This window comes from Pseudopodoces humilis, chromosome 4 (genome assembly GCF_049639895.1).
Source record: "Pseudopodoces humilis isolate 2021_Gansu_Grassland_sample_001 chromosome 4, ASM4963989v1, whole genome shotgun sequence".
NCBI lineage: Eukaryota > Metazoa > Chordata > Aves > Passeriformes > Paridae > Pseudopodoces > Pseudopodoces humilis.
The window spans coordinates 61,343,233-61,368,621 of NC_142203.1; the positions used below are offsets into that span (position 1 = coordinate 61,343,233).

Consider the following 25,389-nt stretch of genomic DNA (forward strand, 5'->3'; position numbering starts at 1 on the left):
GAAACTAGCATGATAGGTCAAGTACACCTTGTGCTGCAGGAAACACAAGATACCCAAAGCCCCAAAGCCACTTCTTCCACAGTGATTTTCTGTTTGACTTCACACTGTTAGGCTGTTTTTCCACACAAGCATAGCTTGTGTATTACAGGTCAATTTTGTTGCTCTTAGCCTAAAAAAACCCCACCTAAGCAGATCCAATATGAACTTTACTGTTTTTTTAAACAATTATGATAGTAATTGAGTGTTATTTTCTTATTATGTGAAATAATTAATTAATATTTTTAGAATTCATGTTTCCTACAAAATTAAATTCTGTGACTCTTAATGGGAGAAAGCAAACCTAAATTTTTTTCTTTTTTCATTTTTAAACAAATAGTTGCCATACCTTTTCTATTCTTTTCATATGTCCCTTTGAATGTTCCTCTTTCTATGATTCAATCCAAAGACATCGATGGCTTGTGCAATAGGAAGCACAAACAATTGAGAAGGTTACCCCATCACTGTCTGGTTAAAAAAATGGTATGACCATCCTTACATAGCACCACTTTATTATGTTTAGTAATTGGTTATTGTAAACGTATCTTTGAATCAAAGATGCATTTTACGATACAGAGTTTATAATAGGGAGTTTAATTCAGATTTGAAGATCATGAAAAAAACCCATGCATGGCTGTAGAATTATGTCAGAAATTTCAAGACAGAGATGGTAAATGTAATACATGTTCAAAAGTAAGAGTCATTTGTGATTCAACAGAGGTTTATTTTGAGAAGATGGAGAATGGTGACTTTAGTCATTATGCAACATCTAAGGCCTACATCTTTCACAATTTTAGTATGCTAATATAGGGAGTAAGGAAAAAGAGAGTCCTGAATACTCATGACACTGGTGCATCCTTTGATTTGAGGAAATCACTACTTGTCAGCGTTCAAATGTGAATTGCAGATGACATTGTCTACATATTTTTAAGTTTCTTTTTAAATCCATGCTTTGTACTCGTTTTTTTTTTCCCTTAGCAACTTGCAAGGTATCTTTGAAAAAATAACTGTTGAAACTGAGGAAAAAATGCTAAACACTTTAGGCAAATTAATGCATTTCTGAAGGTAGATATATTTCCACAGCACTGTTATTTACATATAAAAAAATCTAAGTAGACTTTAAGAGAGTATGAACCACTGCACCAAAAAAGACCCCCAAACCAGCCACTCTATCTGATGGGTATGATTCACCAGTCAACTCCATCAAAATGGAAACCAACTATGTATAAAATGCCCCAGGACAGAAATTCCTTTCAAACTTTGTGGGAAATCTGATAATCTGAGAACTGGTGCAAAAAATAATGCCTAAGTGAAAACTCATGCTACTATCTCCCTGCCAGGACTGCAAGTGTACTCCTTTCTCTCTCTGAGAAGGGATTGCTCAAGATTATTCCTTGAGGAATTGAAAGACTCCTTGCAGCAGTACATTCTCAGTAAGCGATCAAAAGCATGCTAAATAAACTCTGACATCTTAGCTAAGTGATACAGAAGACTGTGCACGTACAATCCTTTGGACATAAGCATTGACAAGTCTAGAACCAGGAGCTGCACCTAAACTAATTCCTCTCTGAGAGGAGGTTAGAAAGCAAGAGAGTCCTTTCTGAACCTGATGATACAACAGAAGGGTCTTCCTGACAGCTTTATCTGTCTCTGCCCTCTACACTGGGAATGGTCAAGTGTCATCAGATCTTGTTAAACCACCATCACATTTACCACTGAATTTTGTCAACGCACTGTTTTATATCAATAACATATATAGGTGTTTCCTTCTATGAGTGAAATACCTCACTCAATTTGTTACATGGATGAAGGAAAATTATTTTTTTGCCTTCCTGATTTGGTTCTTTTCCCCTTTCTTTTCCTTCCCCAGTTGTTTTTAGAGATTGTTGGGAAATTTTTCTGAAAGTCTTAAGCTAGTACAACTTTTTCCACTTTTTTACTTCACAATGACTATAACTTCTGTCTTTCATCACCTTCGGCTGAGCATAATAATTGGATTCTCTCAACCAAATCACTCAAGGCTTCAGAAACAGAAATCCTCCAAAAGGAAGTGTGACCCACGCACATCCAGCTAGTTAGAGCATCAAATCTAAGCCAGTTTTTACATAGTACAACAAAAAGAGATTATTTCTATAAAATGCATCAATATCAATTCAGCTGTGATCCAGTTTCTTTTGGAGTGCAATGGAAGGGAAAAGATGGAAGCTTATAAATATCTAGTTTTCCTTTGGTCTTAAACAATTTTGCCATGCAGTGATTTGGCGGAAAAAATCCCAAAAGCAGGAAGAAAATTAAAATTTTGTTTTGACCAAACAAAAATGACAGACAAGTGGGGCAGAGACACACTTCAGAATTAAATCTCAGACATGTATATTAAATCTTAGACATGTATATTAAAATGAAACATGCATATTAAAAGAAAAAATCAACTTGCATAGTCAAGATGTATAGAGACAACTTACCTATTATTTCCCATAATAAAGCAGCTATGATAATTTTTATTGAAACACAACAGAAAATTAATTTTTAGCTGAACCACGTTCTAGTACAATAAGTGGAAACCACTATGTTTCTGCAGCTTCTTATGTCATGGCTACATAAAGCAGAGTTCTGTTTCTCTGTATGTATTCCCATAATACAGCAGAGACCTGAAAACTCTAAAACTTCAGTGTTTCTCAGCACTAAGACTTAGTTTACTCTTCAGAAAACTTGTTATATAAAGCTAGCAGGTTCCAGAAAAAACATAAATCAAAATAATATTCACTAAACTGAACTCCATTTAAAAGACACATAGAAATACTACAGCAGTTTAACACAGAAAACACCTTTACAAACATCAAGTACCCTAGTAAAGTTGAAAAAATTAAAAAAAAAAAAAATGGTATGTGCAGCTTTCTGAGAGAAGAAGTGGAGAGTAAGGGATAAAACCCACTGCTGCCAAAAGCAAATTTTGAAGTTTAAAAATGCTTGATATGGAGTTTGGACTGAAAATATAAAGCATCATCCAAATAATTCATTTTTCCTATTGCCTATATTAATTCTTTTTGATGCATCAAATGTACTGTCAATAATATCGTTCAAGATTTATTTTTTTTAAAACTTTTTCTTCTATTGGTAACCAAAAAAGTTGCTACAGTGAGAATACAGCTGATAAGAGATTGCTACAGGCAATAATGGAAAATAAGTCACGTATTTGTTGAAATGCTGGAATTTCCCCATGAATGGTCCCCAGATGCTCTCACACAAGGTCAGATGGAAATGCCTCTTCATTGCCAATTGCACAGAACTGAAATGCCTGGAGGGAAAGCCAGCCTGTCCTGCAAGAACGTGAGGGAGCAGGCACTGCCTGTTTGCACACATCAGGTCTGCCCTGCTCATAGCAAAATCCTGAGCGTGTTCCAAGCATGTGCCAGCACAGTAGTGACTTTCTACTAAGACATACAGAGCTCTCCTGGTTCAAAATCTATCACTTTTCACTGCTAAAAGAGAAGATAATATTCAGTTTGTTTCCTTAGTCGTCTCTACCTACAAATTAACTCTGATGAAAAATCTTTTATTGTACTGGACAATTGAAAGAACATGGCTCTGTGATAACAAAGTTGACACTTATAACTGAGAAAAACAAGTAGATAAGAACATGGAACTGGAAATTACCACAGTGATCATTAAACCAATTTTCCATTAACCATAAAAATAGCTGCCTAATCTAGTAAAGACTGCAAAACCCATACATATATCATGAAAGACATTGCATCCTAAGGAAAGAAAAGTTAACTCATTTGGTCAAAGAAGACCAAGAGAGTACCTGGTATTGCACTAGTCAATTCATAAGACTGTTACAAAAGGTATTTTGCAGTTTAGCACATATTATGGTCTAAGATAATCACAAGGACTTTCACAACCTTGATGTGTCACATGATAGTAGCTCATCTCCAGTCTACCTGTGAGGTGAGCATAATTTACAGGCAATAGATAAAACTACACTTTCTGTAAATGGATTCCTATACGAGTAAGCCAGGAATTGTAATACAGTGTTTATCTGTGACCATGAGAAAAAAGGACAAAATCTAACTGCTAACTTTCCATCAGTACCACTTACGAAATAAGAACAGAAGATGCATCCCTACCAAGAAACTTATTCCCCAAAACGATTATGAGGAACATGTTTGGAATTGAATAGGGTCAATATTGGTGACTATTTCATTATCATTTCACAATGCAGCTGGAAAATACAGCAATTTTTAAAATTGCGGTAAAATTTTACAGGTTTTTAATATTTTTCTTTTATGTGGCATATTTTTATGGTCAGGATACTTTTTAAAATTAAATGCTAATAAATTCTCCAAAAGCAACTTCATCATGAATTATAAAAAATGATTCACAACGTACTGAAAACTTTAGCATAATATGCATCACCAATAATATCTACAAATTTTTAAAGACTCTGGCATTCAAATACCAGTAAGAGCATGAACATCTCTTTTGTTGTATCATTGCTGTAGGGATTTTTCTGGTAAATTAATTGAAAGCGCTGCAAAATTAATCTTGGGTCTTTTTACTGCAAATGTTATTTTTTATTGGTCAATAAACAATTCAGGGAAATTTGGAACCAGCCATGAAGAAATTATAAAAGGAAGGTTCGTTTCCCCCCAGAAAAACTAGAGCTGGATTCTAGAGGTAGAAAAACATCCTGTTTTTTAGATGCAGTTTAAGATAGAGTTTTCTACATGAATTACTGGCACTAATAACTTTCATTTCCCACCCACAGCAATGAAGTACACCCATGATTTTAAAGATATCTATCTGGACCAGGCCTATTCAGAAAGTATCCTTGTGATACCTGGAGTACCATAAAGAACCTGTTACTCCTTCTTTCAAACATCTGCATCACCCTCACAGAACTACCATGGAAGCTTAATAGGGAAGAAATTGTCCAAGCTGAATTAAAGTTTGAAAAACTAAGGTCAGTTTTGGGGTCATTTAAGAGTGACTCAGTCTTCTATAGTGAACAGGACCTGCTAGTCTTAAAAAAGGACCTCCCAAAAAGTTAAAATTAACCTTATGCCACCAACTTATATCCCACAACACTCCTGTTGCATGTATGCGCTACCTTACCACAGATTTAACATCAGTCTTACGCAAGAAGCACCTCAACTATAGTTTCGGCAACAGAGACTGGCAGATGACTTCCAGCTTTTCCTTCCTTCCCAGCTATGAGGCAGCACAGCAGTGCTGATGCTGAGCTCTTTCTATTCTTTGGTCTACACCTCTTTGGATACCACTGCTGCCTTTTTATCGGATACCCCAGTTGCCTTTGTAGGAAGCAGACTTTTCCAAGCTGTGCTGACAGATACAGAGGACCAATTCATAGCTGCTCACTTCAGAACTGCTGGAGAAAACATGCTTTCTAAAGGAAACACATTTAATGATCAATTACTTCAGTCTAACACCTGTTTACAAATAAAACATTCAAAAATTATTTTTTAATAACCTTTACAGCTCCTGGAGGACATCTAACTGGCAGAGATGGAAAGTGCCCATTGAACCCTTATCAGGTACCTAATATAAGCATTTTTTTCATCATTAGGTCAGAGATAACCACTGTCTGACTGTGGGTCAGAGTTGTGGTGCAATCTGGTCCCACTGTCGAGATGTTGTGTGAACAAATGTACTAAGAATTAAACAGATATTGAAGAGGGCAACACAATGCTCTGATGAAATAAAAACAGCAAGTGCTCTGCTTCTGTTCCAAGCATGGGTACAGAAATGCTGAATTGATTCCTATCCGTTGCTGGCAACTACATCACATTTCTCAGGGTAAACAAATTCCATATAAAAGTGACCTTTCACTCTCATTTTTTTCTGACTGGAAGGCTGTTCCAATTTCTCATTTTTTCAGTAGTAGGAACTTTCTGCTCTCTAACATACATTTATTTCTTGCCAGTCCTTATGTCAAAATAAAAGTGCTTAAAGTAGGGAACAAAGTAGTTTCAAAAATGTTCTAGAAATAACCAAAAAAGCTCAAATTCTAATTACTACTGTCTACAGCCCTGAGCATTTTTTTCAGTGATGATTTTCTCTTTCCAAAAAAAAAACCACGTCAGTTATGAATTTGTATTACCTATTTAGACAAGAAAGACAACTCTTCAAAATTAGGAAAGGTTGGACTCCCAGTTGTCAAAATTAATTGTCAACTTTGTTTTTTTCTGAACACTTATCCTTGTTCATTAAAAACCACTTTGTCTCATAAGACTAATACACAGAACCATGCAAATCTACACTTGGATAAAACAAATGCAGATAGCATAAAACAGTTTAGGCAGTCATAATTTACCAAGATCACAATGCCTGTGACTGTGTACTAATAGAGTTTTAACAACTGATTTCTTGGTCTTTCCAGAGAAAAGGCCTAAAAACCTGTCATTTGACTGATTTGACTTACTAGTCTATCTCAGTTGAAATGACATGAAAAACCGTTAAAAACCGCTAAAAATGACCAACAAACCTTTTAACCTTGCTAAACTTTGATTTAATCTGTCTCTCTTTATCTTCTAACCAGATGCCCTTTCAAAAAAAACAAAACAAAAAAAAAAAAAACCTGCAAGGTTTATTTCAATCAGCTTCTGTTGGTTTGAGGTTTTTTTAATGCCTGACTAGAAATTTTTCCTTTGCTTATCACACAGACTGCCAACACCACACAGTGAAGTGTTTGTTTCACAAAGAAGTATTTCTGAAAAAGAAGGTGATTTTCAGACAGGTATGAAAGGAAAACAAAGACAGTCTTTCACAAGGCTCAAATACAGCAATAGCAGGGTGGCCAGGAATTACTCCATAGTGAGAGGATTAGCAAGGTCTCCATATCTCTAGACTCTGTCTCAGGCTCAAAGCTCCTCTCCCCCAGACACACACACACAGAGCTTAATCACATCAGCTGGCATCTTACCCTCAACCAAGCATGAGTTGCTAGAACTGAGTACAGATATTTCAAACATTCACTGCGTCTCCCGTTGGAGAAGAAGCCACATATCCAAAACAGCATCTCATGTTTTCCATTAAACCATAGCTTTTCATCTTTCCTCACAGCTCTGGAACTTGGAAAAGCTCCCTCAGGAGACAGCTGCTCTTTTTCTGCCTCTCACCCTGGCTGTCCTAGTAGCTCCTACATACAGCCCTGCAGCAAAGGCAGCCAGTGCCCCAGGAGACTTGACTTTCCTGCCAGACTGTCAGTGTTCACCCAGCACTGTTTGTACAAATCCATTTCAGCTTCTCTTAGACAACCTATCTCAGAACAGCAATTTCCACTCAGGACAGGAATAAATTATATGACATACACCAGTTCACTTAATCAAATGGAAGTGGTACCTGTTTGGGAAAGATAAAAAATGCAATTAACTTCTCTCACACCTAAATGAAACTATTTATCTAAAACACTTGAACACTGCCGGTCAAAGAAAAGGCAATGTTCTTCAGCAAAGCTGGCGGTAGCTTTCAGAGCTTCAGAAATATCCATGAGCATTTAACAACTGTCAGACTTCCTGAATTTATCACTTGCTACCAAGTTCCTCCTACAGTAAACAAATCTTTGAGTCATGCTGATAATTATCAACCCTGCATCCTGAGCCAATCCTGTAGCTACCAAAGCAACTACAAGCCAAGAATCCAGTTAGCTTTTTCTCTTACTAAAAACACACACACACACACGTCTTTGCATACAAACCCTTTCAGTAAAAGGTGTGCTAAAAGTACTTGTTCCAATCAAACAAAAAGTACTGCATGGGAAAGAATCGGCCCATCTTCAAAAGAAGATTTGCTGGTAGCTGCCAGGTCCAAAATGTTTTTGAAACATGGAAATTCAGAACTTTTTTCCGAAAAAAAAGATGAAGTGTGTTTGGTAGGTACAGTCCTAGCTTTCAATTATTTTCCTTTCATGTACAGACCAGAAATCGGAAAATTGCCTCCCTCATCCCATGAGATATCATGCCTAAGCCAGTTGTGATTTAGAGAAGACATAAAAATACTTGCTCAGTGTGGAAGTTGTATTTACCAATGACAATGACAGAAAAGGTAGCACCTTTAGCCTAGTGTTTACTATGAAAGAAAAAAGTCTTAAGCTTTGTATCTTCTGTTCCATTTGACTTCTTAAACCCCTACACTCTTTCTTTTCTATTCCAGGCTTGGCTTTGACTAGAAATTCCATTTTGGACCAGAGAAAACACTTCCCATCATGTCTGGTATGTACATTCCTAAAAAGGAGGACTGGTTTCAACTAATTAACATTCTCTAATGGAACAGCTACTTTGCCAGAGGATTCATGATCAGCTCTAATTTGACTTCAAGTAATTATTTGAGCAGCATGACAGCAATTACATTAGCTGTGAATGTAGCATTTCCCAAAAAGAGGGCAATAAATTAAGACTGATATAGCAAAAAAATGACAAGACCTGGCAGGGCTTGAAAGCTGCTGCTTCATGTTGCATTTCCCAGAAGACACTGACTTGGAAGGAAGGGCTGCTCTGATACCACTCCCCTTTCTGTTTCTTATACAGCCCTCAAGTGGGACAAAAGGAAGAATTATTTTCAGACAACAGAGAAAACAACTATGATTTCAGAAACCTTTTCCTCACACTTTATTTTAGGCTAAGACACCTTAGGAGTAAATTTCTTTTTCACAGAAAAGCTGCAGAGCATCTCTAAAATAGTCAAGTTTACAAGCTGACAGGAGATATGCAGTTTGGTTGTTAGACTAAAGACATGCCTTTCCTTTAGATTCTGTATCACACAAGCATTTGATTACCCTCAAATCCAAGTCAATGCCCTATTTGAGTCAAGCCTAAAATATGTGGCAAGACTAAACATTACACTTATTCAGCAAGTCTTTGGGCAACTGTCACACAAGAAGCTTCACAGCCTGCTCTTTCCACTGCTGAAAAAGCCCAGGCTCAACCCCTGCTGGAGCCTGAATTAAGGATCATAATTATCACAAGACCCAAATGGTTAGGCATTTTCTTAACCCTAAATTTTTTGGAACTTCAAAATACTTCTTTCCCACACAAAATCTGAAAGAAACAGTCCCTAAAAACAAGTTGCGGCCATTACAGGAGAAAGATACAGGAAAATTTTCTACTGCAATGCCCTGTCATTGCTCCCTCCCCATCATCTGCTAAATCAAATCAGAATTGAGAAATCTTCAGATTATGGCAACCGGTGCAAGAAAAAAAAATCAAGTCTGAAGTTCTGCCTATCTAAAAAGTACATAAATAAGTACTTTTCTGAAGTCATTCCTTCATTTTTTTATGTCTCCTGTAGAGATTCCAATTTTAGATTATAAACAAGGATTCCTAATTGAAGACCTTCTAATTACTGCTTCACATTTTAAAAATTGCTTTCTTAGGTCTTCTGTAGAATCAATAGACTACACACTGTTGAAATAAGGCTTCAAATAATGCATTCTGACAATATGGGGATTTTCCGTGCAAGACTCAGTGTCTATTCCTTTATGAAACAGGCTTATTTTCTTTAAAAAGAGTGCTATGAAAATCTCAGAAGAAAGTGAATGGACTGGGTGATCTAAAAGACACATGCATATGAGTACATTTTTCTAGATGTATAATCCAGCTGCCAGAAAGAAATTTGAGACTCAAGTGATACATCAGTCCAATGATAAGTGAGCTATCATATACGTTCATTGAACAAGGTAAACCAAAGTCAGCAGCTCAGAAGTCGTAAGAAACTTTCAAAGGGTAAGGTAGTCTTAAAATTCAGGGCTATTTAATCTATGAGGAAAAAGTAGCAAATGAAAATTTAGACAGTTACACAGCTTTAAAAACATCATGTCCAGTCCCAATCACAAATTAAACTGAAGAACTATGAGCTCTTGTTGCACTGGTGGTCCAAAGATCATTTATTACTAGCATTTTACTGATACAAGGGTAAAGACAGGACAAGAGAGATGAGGAATTCCCTAATCACACACTGTTAAATGCTTTGCAATTTCACTGAAGGATTTATCTTTTATTTTGCCTTGTAATTAGCAGGATTATTTTGGTCTCTAGCTGGTCACGATCTTGCATTTTGCACCAAGCTTTAGCTGATTAACAACCACAAAAATGTGTATGATAAGTGGATTTAAATGCCAAAGGTGACAAAATTAACAAACTGGGGCCTGTTCCAAAATACAAATTTGCAAGAGAGGCAAACAAATAAATGAATAAATTTATTTCAATCACTGTATAGCACAGCAGGGTTCATGATCAATCAAATTTCACACTTTTTAAAGCTTTCTTCCTACCAAATGTAACAAGCTTTAGGAAGTCCTACAATGTGTCTTTCACTCCTTTTGAACAGTCTAAAATTAGATGCTAAACCACACTATTAATTCACAGAATTATGTCAGAATATAATCCTAAACCAAATGGAGACACTTCAAAATACATTTTTTTAGTTCATGTATGTTTAGTTCCAAGCAATACACACAAAAAGTATTTTCCCATGGCTCTAGCACTCACTCCTTTGATCTGCTGGTAGCATGCCTCTTCTGTGCAAGTGTTATCTATACACAAAAACTGAGGTCTGCATTGAGCAAGCAACTTTGTCAATATGGACTTTTCAACTAATCAAAATTCCTTGAAAAGTGGAAGATATTAGCTACCCTGGAACTTGGCCAGGTCTGCAAGCATCTGCAAATACTGAACACAGCCCACTTTCAATACCAAGCCCTTAAGCTGTTTCCTGAAACAGGATGCATTTGTATACATAGTGTTGTGTATTTATTTTACAACAAAAATGCTTACCAAAAAGAAAAACCCCACTGAAAAACACCTCAAAAACAAAACAAAAAAATTCCCTCCAAAACCCCAAAACAAACACACAAAACCCCCCTCCTACTCTGGGCAACTTCATGTGTATTTCTTCCAGAGACATATCAACATGATAGTAATAACTTAAAAAAAAAAAAAAAAATACAAAAAATATAAAGTCAATGCAGAATTTTAATTCTAAGTGTAAATAATTGAAAGAATCACTATTGTCACATTTTCTTAGCAGATGAAACAAAAAGCAAAAATGCAACAAAATGCCCAGTTTTTTTCCTTGATGGTACCTACAGGCACAAAATACAAACTTGCCATTGTAATCATTGTAATCATGTAGGACACAGCAAAAACTCTGTCTAACTTCTGGTTTACAATAGAATAACTGGAACCATCTGGTCTGATAAAATAGCAATCCATACCACAACCAAAAACCAGTTTGTCTCTCAAAGAGTTTGTTGAGACATAAACTAAGAATATCTGGTGTACTACAAATTAGAATATGTCATTTGTGTACAGCTGCAACAAACTGGCATTATTTAGAGAACGGGAATATATTACTATACCATCCTATGTTATAAAAGCTTGGAGAAATTAATGACTTGTTTAGATATGAGTTTAAGGTCCTAATTTGCTGCATATAATTAATATTTACTGGTCAATTTCTTCTGCTTCCTACATTTTTTACATTAAACTAGATATAACAGGAATCAAGGTGCTTTCTAGCTAAAAAAGTGTAAAATAAAATAATGCAAATTAAAAAATAATAAATTAATTTAGGCAGTCTTAACTGCTAAAGAAAGCCTAGAGCAGTCTATGACATGCAGCACCCAACACCATTCAAGACAAAAATGTAAAGCGCAAATAATTTATGTGTCCAAGCTGACTGTAAACAAGTGTCTCAATGGGCTTGCCTGTCTTCAGCAAAAGAAGAATTGAAGTATTACAGCGCCAATATAAGTTCTGTTCAAGAGTTTCCTAGACTGTGTGGATGATGTAGAAAAGGGGAGACGGCTTAAAGTCAAAAGTACCTCTCTATCAATAAGTTTAGACTGCTGTTCCAGCTACCAATAAATAGTATTAAATTCAGAGGATTGGCACCTATTAACATAGGGGACAACCCTGAAAAATTATTTTCCTGAAAGTATTCTACCCAGACTAGGAGTTCTGGTGATTTTATTTTTTAATGCTCCTCTCTTACGACGCTGTCCATATTACAGTTCTGTGGTTCCTGTTCTTGCCTCTAATCACATTTTAAAAAGGAATGCCTATTTACACACACAAGCCACACCATCAAACCTTGGTTTGAAACACTACAACCATGGGTTATGTCTGAATCTGAAAGCAATTTTTGCTTCTTCAACATATGATTTATTGCCCAGTAAAGAAACAAAACACCTGTCTCTCAGTACTTTGAGCTGATCAAATAATTGAAAAGTTGATTTTCACTTTTACAGTCCCCACTATCTTAAGCTGAAGTTTGATTCATAATTTTATCATTACTTCTATATTACAGTTTATGTATGTTTTTAAAAAGATATGCAAATAGAATACCAGATTATGAAGTTACGTAAACTATTTGCTATCAAAAGATTCCTTGTGGACACTAGAGTCCTGATTTTCTAAGTTTTCTCCTATGCCTTCTCAGAAGTGGGTGCTAAATAATGTCCATTTAGTAGAATACAGTCAATGACATCTTGTTAGTCTTCAGGACAATCTCCCAAGCTATAACACCATTTAAAAAGATAACTAAATGGGTGCACTGAGATTCAACATTTCTTCTGCATCTACTATTGTATTAGCAAAGAAATGGTTAACTTAAAGAGTCTGGATGCTGAAAGACTGCTTCAAGTGTTTCATAGAAATATTTGAGCCGTTAGACTTACACCACCACACAAAGCCCTAAGGGATGGTATTGACCCCATTCCTTTGACACACCTTACAAAAACCAGGGAGTTCCTATGAATATCAAGCACAGTTTTGACGGGTCTTCCAAGAAGTTTACATTTGTTTTGTAATACTCTTTTCAAGCATTTGACCAGAAATAGTCTAATGTGAATTTTTCCCTGTAATTATTTTTTCCTACACATTTCACTAAGTTATCAGTCTGCCTTAACATGCAGACTAAGCAGCACTGGGGAGCCAAATTAGTTTCTTGAACTGTTGGTGGTCCAGAACTGCAAAAACAGTCAGCTGAACACAGCTACCAATAATTATTACCATAGATCAGATAACAAGTAATGTGCCAAGTAAAACTATATATATGTATGTATAACTTTTTGATTATATGTCATGGTACATCTGCACACAAATATTCAGATTGGAAGGACCTTTAAAATCATTTCAACATGACATAGAAAAGAAACTGTAGAATGAAGTCACTGTTATCAGTCCTCTTCAGAGCTAGATTCATCTTCCTGGTCAGAGAGCTCAGCAACAGGAAAACGCAGGATAGCTGCCACCCCTGTCAGCTGGCCCAGCTGCTCTCCAGACACATGGAGGCTGGAGAAAATGCGTACTGTGCCCATGTTCTCCCGTACGCTATCTACCAACTTCACATATCGGGCACGTGTAGCCACGTCCTGGTGCCGAAAAAGCTCATCACTGATCAGTAGGGTATCAATGGCCATGGCTTCATTGGCCTTCTCCACATGTTTCAGGCCATAAAAAGCCCGGTCAGGCTCGTGCTGCAGCATTTTATAGAAGTCATCTAAGGCTTTGACCTCACCAGCTGCCTTAGTATCAGAAAGACGGCTAGTTACAGCTGGGTCGCAGAGTGCTTCCTTCAGTGCGTATTTATGTCCTGAGGAAGAGTGGACCTAGAGTGAAAACAAAGTCAAAGGTTTGGTGTTTTTGAAGAAAAAGGACCATTTTCTTGATTAACCAACCACAAACACCCTCTATGATACGCCATATTAATCTTGAATATTATCTGGGGAACTTATCTCCTTGAAACACACATGATTCTATTCTTAATCTCTCCTGAAACCCAAAACCTAAACCAAATCCCTTAAACTGCCTTTCAAGCAACACAAGAAAACTGCCTCTCTTATTCAAAGGCTGGGATAAATATATGAGCTCAACTGTTCCTAAGGTAAGGCTACTTGAAACTACCAAGAAACTAAGATCTAAGTGTAAGCTCTCTTTTTTAAAGCATTGAAGAAAAGGAAGGCCCCTCAACACTGAAGGCATATAAAGTTAAAGCATCAACGCTGTGCAATTATTATAGTTGCAAAGTTGTGAAGTACACTAAAACTTCTGTTACCACTTTACTACACATGGAGAGGGAGGGTTCTTGGTGCACTGGGTCTCCTAAGTAGTTGGACCATTAAGCACTCAAACTCACTTCACTAGTCCTGCCCCCAGATCACCCTAGGCCTTCTTCAACCTAAAAATTATACAACTACCCTTATGGAAACCTATTTTAGGCTCTGAATATGCCTATTTCAGTATAAGGCTAAACTCCCACCCACTCAACCAATGAGATGAGTAAGAAACAAGAAAAAAAGTATAGCCTTTAACTATGTAGTACAAAACTAACAAAAAATTGTGGTTAATTTTTGTAATACAAAATTAACTAACCTATACCACATCCAGGTACTTTAAAAAAATTCTTTAGAAAGTTGTTATTAAACACATATGCTATACAATGTGAGAGTAACAGTGCAAAGTATTTTCCACCTTGCACTTCACACTTAATTGAAGAGTAAATAAGGGAGTTTGAAATATCTAACACTTTCTCTACTTCACATTAACGTATCCCTAGTGGGAACCATCCCCGTACCAGGCGTAACTTATTTACAGTTCAGGAGGCATGAGAATAATTTCCTCATGATGCTCAGTCAGAAATTTATTTCCTTTAATGACTTATTTCCCATGTAACTACCTCTTACTATCACACACAACTCCCAAGCCTCTTTTTACCCACTCTGAAGACTGCTTAGATCCTTACCTGTAGGAATTTGGACCTGTTCTCCAGCAGAAGTTTGTTGTCAGTCTTGACTGCCTGCTGGAACATGTAGTCACAAAACTGCTCCCGCACGAAGCCTGGGCTAGCCACCAGTACACACTTCACCACCTCAAAGTTGATATGCCTCTGGATGGCTTGCACCACCTGCTCGTAAAACCTCTCCAGCGCCCGGTCGTGCTGACTGCAGTTCCCTTTCCGCTTGCGGGGGATGTTCACCTCCACCTTGGCACGAGTAAGCGTCATGCTCGGGGTGACCAGACAGACGTGAGCCAACCCTTCCTGCATGACCACGGCCGCCACATCGGCGCTCCAGGCCGGGTCACAGGCCTGCTCGATGCGCTCCAGCACCACGCTGTCCCACTGCTTCTTCGCCAGGGTGAACTGCCGGTTGGGCTCCAGCTCGATGGTGTGGTAGGCGCCCATCTTCACATACTCGTTCTCTTGGATGTTCGTGCCCTTGACGCGCAGTTGGCAGGCCTGCGAGTCGAAGTCGATGGTCTCCACGCACAGGGTGAGGGTGGTGCGGATGCGGTTGCTGCCCACGCTGCCCGTGGACGACTCGGTCTGAACTTTGCGGATGGTGGAGGCGCGCAGGCTGTCACCCACCTGCAGCAGGTTGTAGGTGTGCCACATGTCCTCAGGCTCCTCGGGGATCAGCGTCACCTGCCCTGCATTATCCTTCTCCAGGTCCTTCCTCACCAGCTTCATCCTGGCGGTTCCCCGCGTCGTTCCCCGGCTTCCCCTGTGCCGCGGCGGCAGCAGGCAGCAGGCGTGCTCCGGGAGGGAAGGCTGGGGGCTGGAGCCGGCGGGACCGCACACGCCCGGACGGATGGATGGACGGACGGACGGACAGGTGGCCTTCCCGGAGCGCCCCCAACCCGCGTCCCTCCGCGCTCCCGCCGCCAACCCCAATGCGCACGCGCAGAGCCCACGGCCGCCCCAGAGCGCATGCGCACAGACCCGGCTCCCTCCTCAGGCGCCGCCGGGGCGCGCCCGGCCCCGCCCCGCTCGGTCACCGCAGGCACAGCGCATGCGCGGGGCGCCGCGCGCGGGTAACCTGGCGGCGGCTCCCGAGGCTCCGTCCTGCGGAAGGAAAAATGCCGGGGCGGTGTGAGGGCGGGGGATGGGAAGCAGCCGCGCTGCTGCAGGGTGCTGCGAGCTCTGGAAGTCGGCAACTGCCTCGCCTGGAGGGAGTCGCCCCACGTTCGTCCTTCCCCTCTACCCCTCCAGCGCTTCACAGTGGCGGTCCAAGCTCCTAAAGTGTCCTAACACCGTGCCACGCGTTTCAAAATGCGAGAGGAAAAAGCCAAACCAAAACCATACGGCCAAAGCCAGGCAGTTGTGGAAAGTTACAGGCACAGATGACGAAAGAGGCGAGAGGTACAGTCCCGTGGTTCAGCGAGTGCCAAGGAGCCAGGGGACCGCAGTGCCACCCCCAGCTGCTGCCGCTGCCTGAGGCGGAGAGAGGCGGCCGTCACCCATGGGAACGAAAACCAGATACAGGCAACATCAGAACCTGAACTGTTACTTGGACACTGCTCTTAAACTGGATCCCGGTTTAAAAGGTTTTGGTTAAATTTGCAAGTTACATTTCAGCCGGTACTGAACCTTTACCGGCTGCCTTCCAGTTCTGAGATGCTCGGGAGGCAGATCAGCACGTTTTGAGCAAAGCTGGATGTTCACACATAGAAATAAGATGCCTTGGTAAAACACATATCAGTTCAATCATATTGCAAAGAAATTGGACCCGAACCATCACTACGTAGCTGAATTTGCAGCCTAGACAAATTTAACAAACCAGAAATAATGAAAAATTGTATCACTATACAAGAAGGGAGGAATATTTGAGGAGAAGGTTATGTGAGACCTAATAGCAACCTTCCAGTATCTGACAGGGAAGAGGGAAGCTGGAGAGGGATTCTTCATCAAGAACTGTAGTGACAGGACAATAAATAATGGGTACAAAATGAATGGGGAAATTTAGGTTACATAGTAGGAAGAAATTTTTCTTTGAGGGTGGTTAGACACTAGAATAGTATCTAACCCCTGGTTGCCCAGTGAGGTTGTGGTTGCCCCAACCCTTCAACAAGGGTTGAACAAGGTTCAACAAGGCCTTGAGAAAGCTGGTCTAGTGGGAATTGTCCCTACCCACGGCAGGGTGGGCTGGGACTATATGATCTTTAATGTCCATTCCAACTCTTTAAAAATCTATAATTCTATGATTCTAAGTTCTGTACCTTAATTTTGAAACAGCATGTGACGCTAAAAACTCCATTTAAGAATGAATGTTGCAAATTTAGAACAAGGAAAAGAATGATGAATAGAAAAAATGCTTGCATGAGAAATGATTTAATAAAAGTTGATTGAGACTAAGGTGCCATGCTAATTGTGTCATGGCAATTGCAACAGATACATTAAGTGTGTACCAGACTGTGCACTCAGTCTGGTAACAGAAAAACATGAGGGCATCTTCTAACAGATGAGAAGGTAATTTCAAACAAACAAGGAAACAAGGAAGTTTCTGGTTTCTATTAGCTATTTTTTTTTTTTTAATAAAAAAACAACCCACTGTGAATTATGGAATTTGCTGACTTGGAAAGGCTTTGGAGTCAAGAATTTAATGAGATACAAGGCTACTGTGAGCAAAAATAATCTCCCATTATGGTATACCTATAAATTTCTCTGAAGAATCTAGCTCTAGTCAGTTGTGACAGGACAGTGAACTCATATCTGGCCCAGTAAGTGCGTTCCTTTTCCCTAAGTTTGATACTGGTGTAAAAACAACTTTATCAGATATTACATAATAGGATTTATTTATCAGACCTCAGACTCTCTTCCTGTGAGTACACATGCTTAACTCTATTAGCATGAATAGTTTCACAGAATCAAGTAGGACCACCCAAGGGAATATAACATAGGCACATGTGTAAGTAATTGTTTAACTAGAGCTTGTGCATGCTAATAATTTTGCCTTAAAACTTTAATGCAAAAACAGAGACAGAGAACTTCTGCATTCAGCTTTTCTTTAGGAGAGAGTGTGCACTCTACTTTAAGAGTTCCTTTCACTTACCTATATAAATGCTGAATGGTGAATTTATGAAAAATTTTCTTCTTTACTTTCTTTGCAACTCTAAAGTTCCAAGGGTTGACCTCCTGCTATTCTTTCAAGAAAAAATAGTTGTGGTGCAAATTTAACTTCTACACTAAAATGTATTTTACTTTTTATTCTTTTAGTCTTGGGTATTTACAAGGTTTTCTGTGCTAATTCATTCCAGTCAAATTTTTACAAGCAGCTCACTGCTTGTAATTGAATCTCTCCCTGGAGATTCAATATATTTTTGATAAAGGTTGCAAGTTGGCATCCAGTACCATCCAGTAGAAAATTAACATTCCATTCAGGAAAATAGGTGAGTTGATGCATTAAAAAACCCTTGCAATAACACGCATGTGTGCACACACAGAGCATACACACACCCCACCCTACACACTCCAAAAACAAAAAAAACTCACAACAAACAAAACCACAACCAAAGAAGAAAGAACAACTTTGAAACAAAGTTGCCACTCAAAATATTAAATTGACGGTTGTAGAAAGAGACATTTTGATATGCATTTTTTCTCAAACAGCAAGTTGTAAGAGATTTATAGAGTTATGAACAGTGATCCACATCCATTTGCCATATTTAGTAGCAAATATAAACTTCAATGATGTATCCACTATCAGCAGGACCATTGTCAACTTAGAAAGGAAAATATTTACTAAAGATGATGCTTTGCCTACTCTGGTAAAAAGTATCTGGTATTATTACTTGTTTGAGTACGTCAAAGTATGAGCAGCAGAAGAAAAACATCTCAAAAAAATTAAGAACCATAGAAGTTTCTAAATTCATTCTAATTTTGCTAATGACAGGGAGAGAGATGAATTTGACCAAAGTAGAGCCAAAACAAGTGGGTACTTTTAACTCTTCGTACATTTTTAAGATAAAAGTTCAAAATTGCACAGCCTGTTCTTGCCTTGGTAAAAGATTGAGACAATGTGCAGGACCTAACAGCTCTTTCAATAAATCACTTTTTAAAATACAGTTTTATAGGTATTAATAATTGCAGCAATTTGGCATCCATTTTTGGACCTTTTTAGGTACAATGCAAGATAAAATGAAAATGATGATAACATATATTCTAAGAGATTTTGGAGCCATGCTGGTTATCTAAGGTTATTATTCTGAAAATGTTTGAGACACACTTCCCTATATCTTCAGTTCTTGGTCAACCACTTCATGAAGATGGGTTATGTACAGATTTTAGAAAAGGAGAGGTAATTTTCATAGGAAATCCCATCTCCTCCATATTATAGCCACTTTAGCTAGAATTCATGCAAACATGCTTACATTCTGGATACGTAAAACTAATAGGAAAGAATCTCTAATATAGGGGGAAGACTTCTAAGAAATGTTGGACATTATTGTTGCAAGAGCAAAGGAAGATAAGAGAGATGCAGACGGAAACTTGGGAAAACCTCTCTTTTCATGCTTTGCCTTTGTCCTGTGGCTGTCCTGCCTCTACAGGCTCTGACCAAAGACCACTTCCTTTTCTCCATACGGTTCTGTCTTTTTCTATTTATCTTTATTTTTTTTCTGTTATAAAGATGAGTACAAGACCATCATCAACAAGGAGAGAAGTCCAGGAGGGAACAGACTTTGCGTAACACTGTTAAGTGAAGAAGCTTTTAAAGGTAATGGAACCCTTTAGACTGACTTCTTCATTCCTCATCTGTTGAAATGTAAGGCTGGAGAAAACTTCATCAGATCCCCAGTCTCAGATCCCCAGTCAAACCACTTACACAGTAGCCAGCCAAAGTAACTAAACCATCCCTTATATCTGTTCATCCACCTTCATCAAAAGTCCTGGTGAGAGAGATTATGTAGGGGTGGGGTTTTTTTGGTAGCCTAGCAATTCTTTACCTGAAGAGCAAGAAAATTCTTCTGAATATTCCCTAAGATTTTTGCATAGTCAGTTACATTGATTTTCTTTTGTCTTTTGTTGGATTTGGAGAACCAAGTATTCATCGATACCTTTGGAAACCAACATATGCAATGTGGAAAGTCATGACTGACCTCACAAAACAAAGAAAATACTGACATCTGGAATAATATCCTCAGCAATAATACTTGGATAAAAAAAGATATATTTGAAGTGCTCAACATTTTGCCTTAGTTTCTTTTTTCTACTAGATAAACAAGCCTAACTAATTCAGTCTTTTGTCATATATCATTTTTCTCAGCCCTTACCAGGCTTCTCAATTCTCTGTGCACTTCTGTCTGCACATCAGACTTTCTGTGGTCAAGATCCTCAGAGGTCTTATCAAACCAAGCCAAATTAAAAAAGAACAAAAATCTATAGAAATTTACAAATATACATAACATCTCTATGTACCTCCTTCAATCTGGATTCTTTTAGTCTGCTAGGCCCTCCCAGATTATTTGCTGCTTTTAAGGAAGAGCAGCGTGTAATTTATTTTTTAATTAATTTTTAAAGTCACTATATTTCTCTTTGTGAAGAAAATCCCTTATCAATATTTTTATGATACTTTGACTTGTTTATGTAGGACTACTTCTCTTATTTATCAGTGACAATTTGAATCCTTTACCTGGTACCTGAAATGCCTTCTCTTGTCTCTAAGTCTGTTCTCTTTCCCACCAATCTTTTAAAAAAGAAACCCTCATGACACCACCACCAAAAAAGTAATCACCTGGTAAATCCAGATGAGACTTGCTCTTGAAATATTTTCCTGCCTGAAAGTAAACCTTTTTTTCATTACTGGTGAATTGTCTATCAGCATTACCAGTGGCAACTCTGCAACTCTGAAGGAAGTTCTGGCACACTAAATTGTTGCTGTTTACAAACTGTCCTTCTTTGAAGGAACACAAATAAAAGCATGTTTTGGAGTATGTCACTGTAACAACAATGAAGACAGTTAAGAACAACAGCTAAATATGGCATGCCAAATTACTATATTCAGAATTTCACGTTATCCTGTGTTCTGTCTTGCACAATAAGCACAGAGGGAAGAGGGAGAAACTCTAGTTTTGCCTTTTCCCCACTTGCTGCTGCTGCTTGCATTTGGACAATTCTTATGAAATTGATTTCTTCCCCTGTTTCAGGGGGGAACTGTTTCAGGTTCACTGTGTGCTACTTGCCTACGCAAGAGCTGCTGGGGAGTTCAATGTCCAAGTTTCCAAGCACATGAATCCCAGCATTGCCTTGGCTTCTTTACCACTTCTTGGATTCCCCTAATTTCAGGCTGACTAGTTCGGGAGATTGTTACTTGTGACATTTTCTTCTAGAAAAGCAAATCAGTCACTAACAATCAATGAACAATCCTAAAAGGAAATATTACATATTCCATCTCCGGATGAACTCATCTTTCTGAAGTGAGTGAGTGCTTCCTCACTTCCCTTTTTACCAGTCAGAAGTCTGAAAGCCAAACAGAGGAAAGCAAAAAATCTACCCTAATTAAAAAAAAAAACAAACCCGCTGAAACCAACCAAAAACCAAACCAACAAAACCAAATAAACTTGTTTCTTCTAAGCCTGATTCAATTACAGTATGACTTCTCAGCCATTCATCCTCATCTAGCAACCAGCTCTAGCTCCCAGATTCTCAAATTGGTTTAGGGATTAAAGTTCCCAGAGAGAAGCAAACCGAGGAGGTCCCTCACAGCCTGCGGCTGGAGGGCAGCTCCGGGAAGGGCACTCCCGAGGCACGGATCGGGGCGGGAGGGCGCCGTCCCTCGGGTGCCAGACCCTACCAGCTTCACCCACTTCCCGCCCGGAGCAGGGCTGCTTTAGGGATCCGAGTCTTCAAAGCAAGGCAGAAACAGGGCTTTCCTCACCTGACAGCATCCAGTAGGAGGCAGCCATGCCTGGGCTTCTGCGAGCCGGGGGCCGGGAGCCCGGGCGGAGGGCAGGGGTGGCGAGAGCGGTCCTGCCGCCGGCGCGCCCGGCGGAGCTGCGCTGCCGGTGGAGCTCAGCGCTCTGCACCGCCCGTCCGCCTCGCAGCCGAGTTAGGCATTTCCTGTTTGTTATCCAGTCTTTACGTTGCTTCTTCGCATTAAAAAGAATTTCGTTTCCTCCCACCGCACACACTTTCCCCCCACCCACCCCTCTAAAGGTCTCTGAGTTTTGGAAACCTCCCCGTTGAATTAGCCCAGTTAGGATGTACAAATAAAGCCAAATCTCCCCCACTAAACACTCCGGCTGCAGCTCTCGGAGAGCACAGCAGACCTTAAAGGGACATCTCCCCGTTCATAATTAATAAGTGTCTCCCGCCGGCCAGCCCCTGTCCCAGTAGGGCAGGAGTGAGCTGGGTGTGCTACACAGCACCTCTCTCGCCTTATCAACAGGAGAAACACGTCGTTGAGGTAGGGGGGGTGTGTTTGACTGCTCAAGTTTAATTTCTCTGACATCACCCCTTAAAAACGCACTCTTACGGCCGGTCATTTGCCCGCAAGAGGAAGCCAGCCACCCCCTCCCCATTCTCGGCGGCTCTGGAAACGCAGTAACTCTTCAGACAGTGGGCGATTTTCTCGAGTCTTTGCGTCCTCCTGTGCTTTGCTGCATAGAGGAAATACCAGACAGCTGCCTTTGCCCTCATCAATCGAACGTTTGCATGGCATGCCTTCCCACTCTCCCTGCCCCCAAAACGACTTCACTAGTAAATGACTGAATAAATAGCAAAGGTAATAATCAGCCAGATTCAGACCTGTAAGCGAGGAATTTCAGGATTTGTTGCACACTCAGGAAAGGAGCAGTTTTGCAGGACCTTTTTTTACCAGACTGATTGATGCTCAAGTGGAGTGGCACCCCTTCAGTGGTGTATAAGTTCCCACACTGGACTTGGTGGAAAATCATTTTATTGATTATAAACCAAGGGAACCCATAGTCCTTCAAGCAAGAAAAAGGAAAACCAAAAATATAAGGATTTGGAAATTTTGGTGCTTCTATAAAAATCCTCTATCATTTCCTTGACTTGGAGCAAAGGATTTGGTGAGTGAGTAAAAGTTAGTGGAATTTTGGCAGGTTCCTTTGAGACTAATAAACTGCAGCTTTTTAATAAGCACTATAATAACTTCTTGCATCTTCCAACATCTGTCTTAATTTAATGAGAACACTTAGAGTGCACCTTGTAGATCTGTGGAAATTTTAGAAAACTGCACCCTTTTTAAAGCTGGTTTTAAGAGCAAAGATCCTTAGTGGGAGTACCCAAAGCTGATGGAATTAAGCACATGTGTAACTTCGGCTGAATGAGAGTTTTTGCTTGGTTGGTGCCAGTTTAAAAGACAAGACACATTTTTTCCACTCAAAGGTTTTATGCATAAAATTAAAGGAAATGGAAATGGCATCCAAACTAAAAGAAGACTGAGTTTATGGAAAAACTGTCATTTCATTTTTTTCTAGTCAGTTGTGTTACCACTACTGTTATTCCAAAACAGGGCTCGTAATCCAGTGTACTAGAGCCAACAACGCACAGAGTTGATGCTGTAGTTTTTTAGAGTTGCAAGGCTGGGTGCTGGGTGGTAATCCACAAAAGTCATCACCCTCAGGGTTATAAAGCTGGGGTTTTTTTTACCTTTTTTAGTAGTATATTCCACCTACCTAATACAGACGGACTGCTGTATTTTCTTAAAAAAAATCAAAACCAAACAACCAGACCAAACAACCAAATCTTTGTACTCCCTGTGCCACTTACTTCTACTAAAGGCACATGAAAGAGTTGAGCTTGCTTTCAAATCATAGTGAAGGATTTTTTTAAAAAAAATTTTATTTTCTTTTTGTGATTAAATGTATTACATCAGTGGAAGAAGCAGGGGAGCTAAGGACTTTCTCTTGGACTAAAATAAATTCAAGCCTATATGAAATTTATGAAGCATTTGGTATGTATGTGAGGACTATACATCATGTTGGGGAATAGCACTTCTTGAGAGCAAAAAGAAAATCTTTGATGAAGAGTTATTCCTAACTTTTACAAAATTATTCTTAATATTATGATTAATTTCTTTGTTTTTGTGGTGGCATCCTATATGTCTTGCATCAGGCAATGTTGAAAGGAAAACATTAGAAAAGATGAATTGCTGGACTGAGCTAGCATTTCTTATTTATTTGAACACATTCAAGAAAGTAAAAACACTGCAGGTTTACAGACAACTATTTTGGAATGTCAAACTAGAAAAAACTGCAAACCCTCCTTTTCACAGTTCATGTTGCTTTGTTGCAGTGGCTCAAGCAATGTTAAGAACATGTTGCTAAATTCTCTTCTTGGAGTTTAAAGTTTCATACATTAGTAGCAAGGAGCAAATCTATTTTAAGCAGGAATCTAAATGAAGCTCACTCGGGCCCAGAAGTAGTTAAGATATTAGGTTATTTTAATGTGAGAAAAACAAGTATTATTAGTTTTAGTGGATTGTAATACTATACAAAATCATTACCCATAGTGATGGATTAAAGAAAAAGGTCAAATTAGTTTAAAGAATATCGTTGGCTTGCATAATTTATGTCTTTCTAAGATGTCACAGAATGCAGAGGAAGGACTTTTTCCTAGTGCTATAAATTAAACATAATTTGTAATTTTGAACTGTGCCTCCTAACTCAATTCCAGCAATTCATTTTAGAATATCTGATATAGAATAAGTACACCAGTAGTTAATGGGATTTGATGGAAGTATTTGTGATTAAAGATTAGTTTAAAGACTTTGAAAAGGCAATAAAAATTAAAAATATCAGAAAGATACAATTCTTCTCCCTTCTAGGTGGTGTTATTCCTGCAAAAAAAAACCCAACCAGTGGAAATGCATTTTGTCCCAAAGGGCTGAAAAAAAAGGAACCAAAGTTTTTCAAATAGTTTCAAAGGCAGGCAGACTTCTACATAGTATGACTATAATTTAGATAGAACTAATTTTTCATGGAATTTTTTCTTCCCCTTTTAAAGAGGGTATGAGAAATTTTATTTTATTTTGCTTGTTAGGTGAGAAGGATCTCTAATCTGTAACACAAGAGAGGAATGCATAATGCAAGACTGACTTCAAATAGCCAGAAGCATGTCTAACTTTCTTCCATTAAAGGAATAGTATGACAGCATCAATATTGTAAGAGAGCTGTTACATGCTTCTGTGGTGTTCACTGTTGTTATTTCACTGCATTATGCACTGAATGGAAAATACTACAGAATATGTTCATAGAGCTTCTAAGTGAATATTTATCATTGACAGCACTTATTGTAATCTTGGATAGTTTACATTGCACTGTAGATTAGTGGTAATTTACATTTATGCTTTTTTCTTACACTTGCTTATTCGCTGTCTCCAACATGTCTTTCACCTTGATGACTTTGTTGTTCATTTTCATAGTCTCCATGTTTTCCTATCTGATTCTAGGGCCATACTAGAATTCGCTTGGCATAACTTGTGGGTCTGTAGTCTGACTTTTATTATGTCTGAAATACTCAAGGGCTTCTTCTTCAAGTACCAGAACTAAGACCTTGCAGGATTTGGTATGGTTCCAGAAGTACTCTATGCATAAA

The 25,389-nt window shown here is 38.9% G+C and overlaps 2 protein-coding genes across 2 annotated transcripts in view; both read right to left on the reverse strand.

Moving 5' to 3' along the window:
- ITGA1 (integrin subunit alpha 1) overlaps positions 1-21,944 on the reverse strand; it is a 74,211-nt gene extending 52,267 nt beyond the window's left edge. Inside the window, exon 1 of the mRNA XM_005531145.3 lies at positions 21,707-21,944. Within this exon, the coding sequence (XP_005531202.2) occupies positions 21,707-21,734 (28 nt within the window). The 5' untranslated portion in view covers positions 21,735-21,944. The remainder of the gene's footprint in view (positions 1-21,706) is intronic.
- Positions 9,920-15,753, reverse strand: PELO (pelota mRNA surveillance and ribosome rescue factor). The gene is made up of 2 exons (XM_005531144.2): positions 14,797-15,753; positions 9,920-13,663 (listed from the first exon to the last, which is right to left on the reverse strand). The coding sequence occupies exons 1-2, from the start codon at positions 15,520-15,522 to the stop codon at positions 13,232-13,234; spliced, it is 1,158 nt and encodes a 385-aa protein (XP_005531201.1). The 5' UTR covers positions 15,523-15,753; the 3' UTR covers positions 9,920-13,231.
- Positions 21,945-25,389: the final 3,445 nt, after the last annotated feature.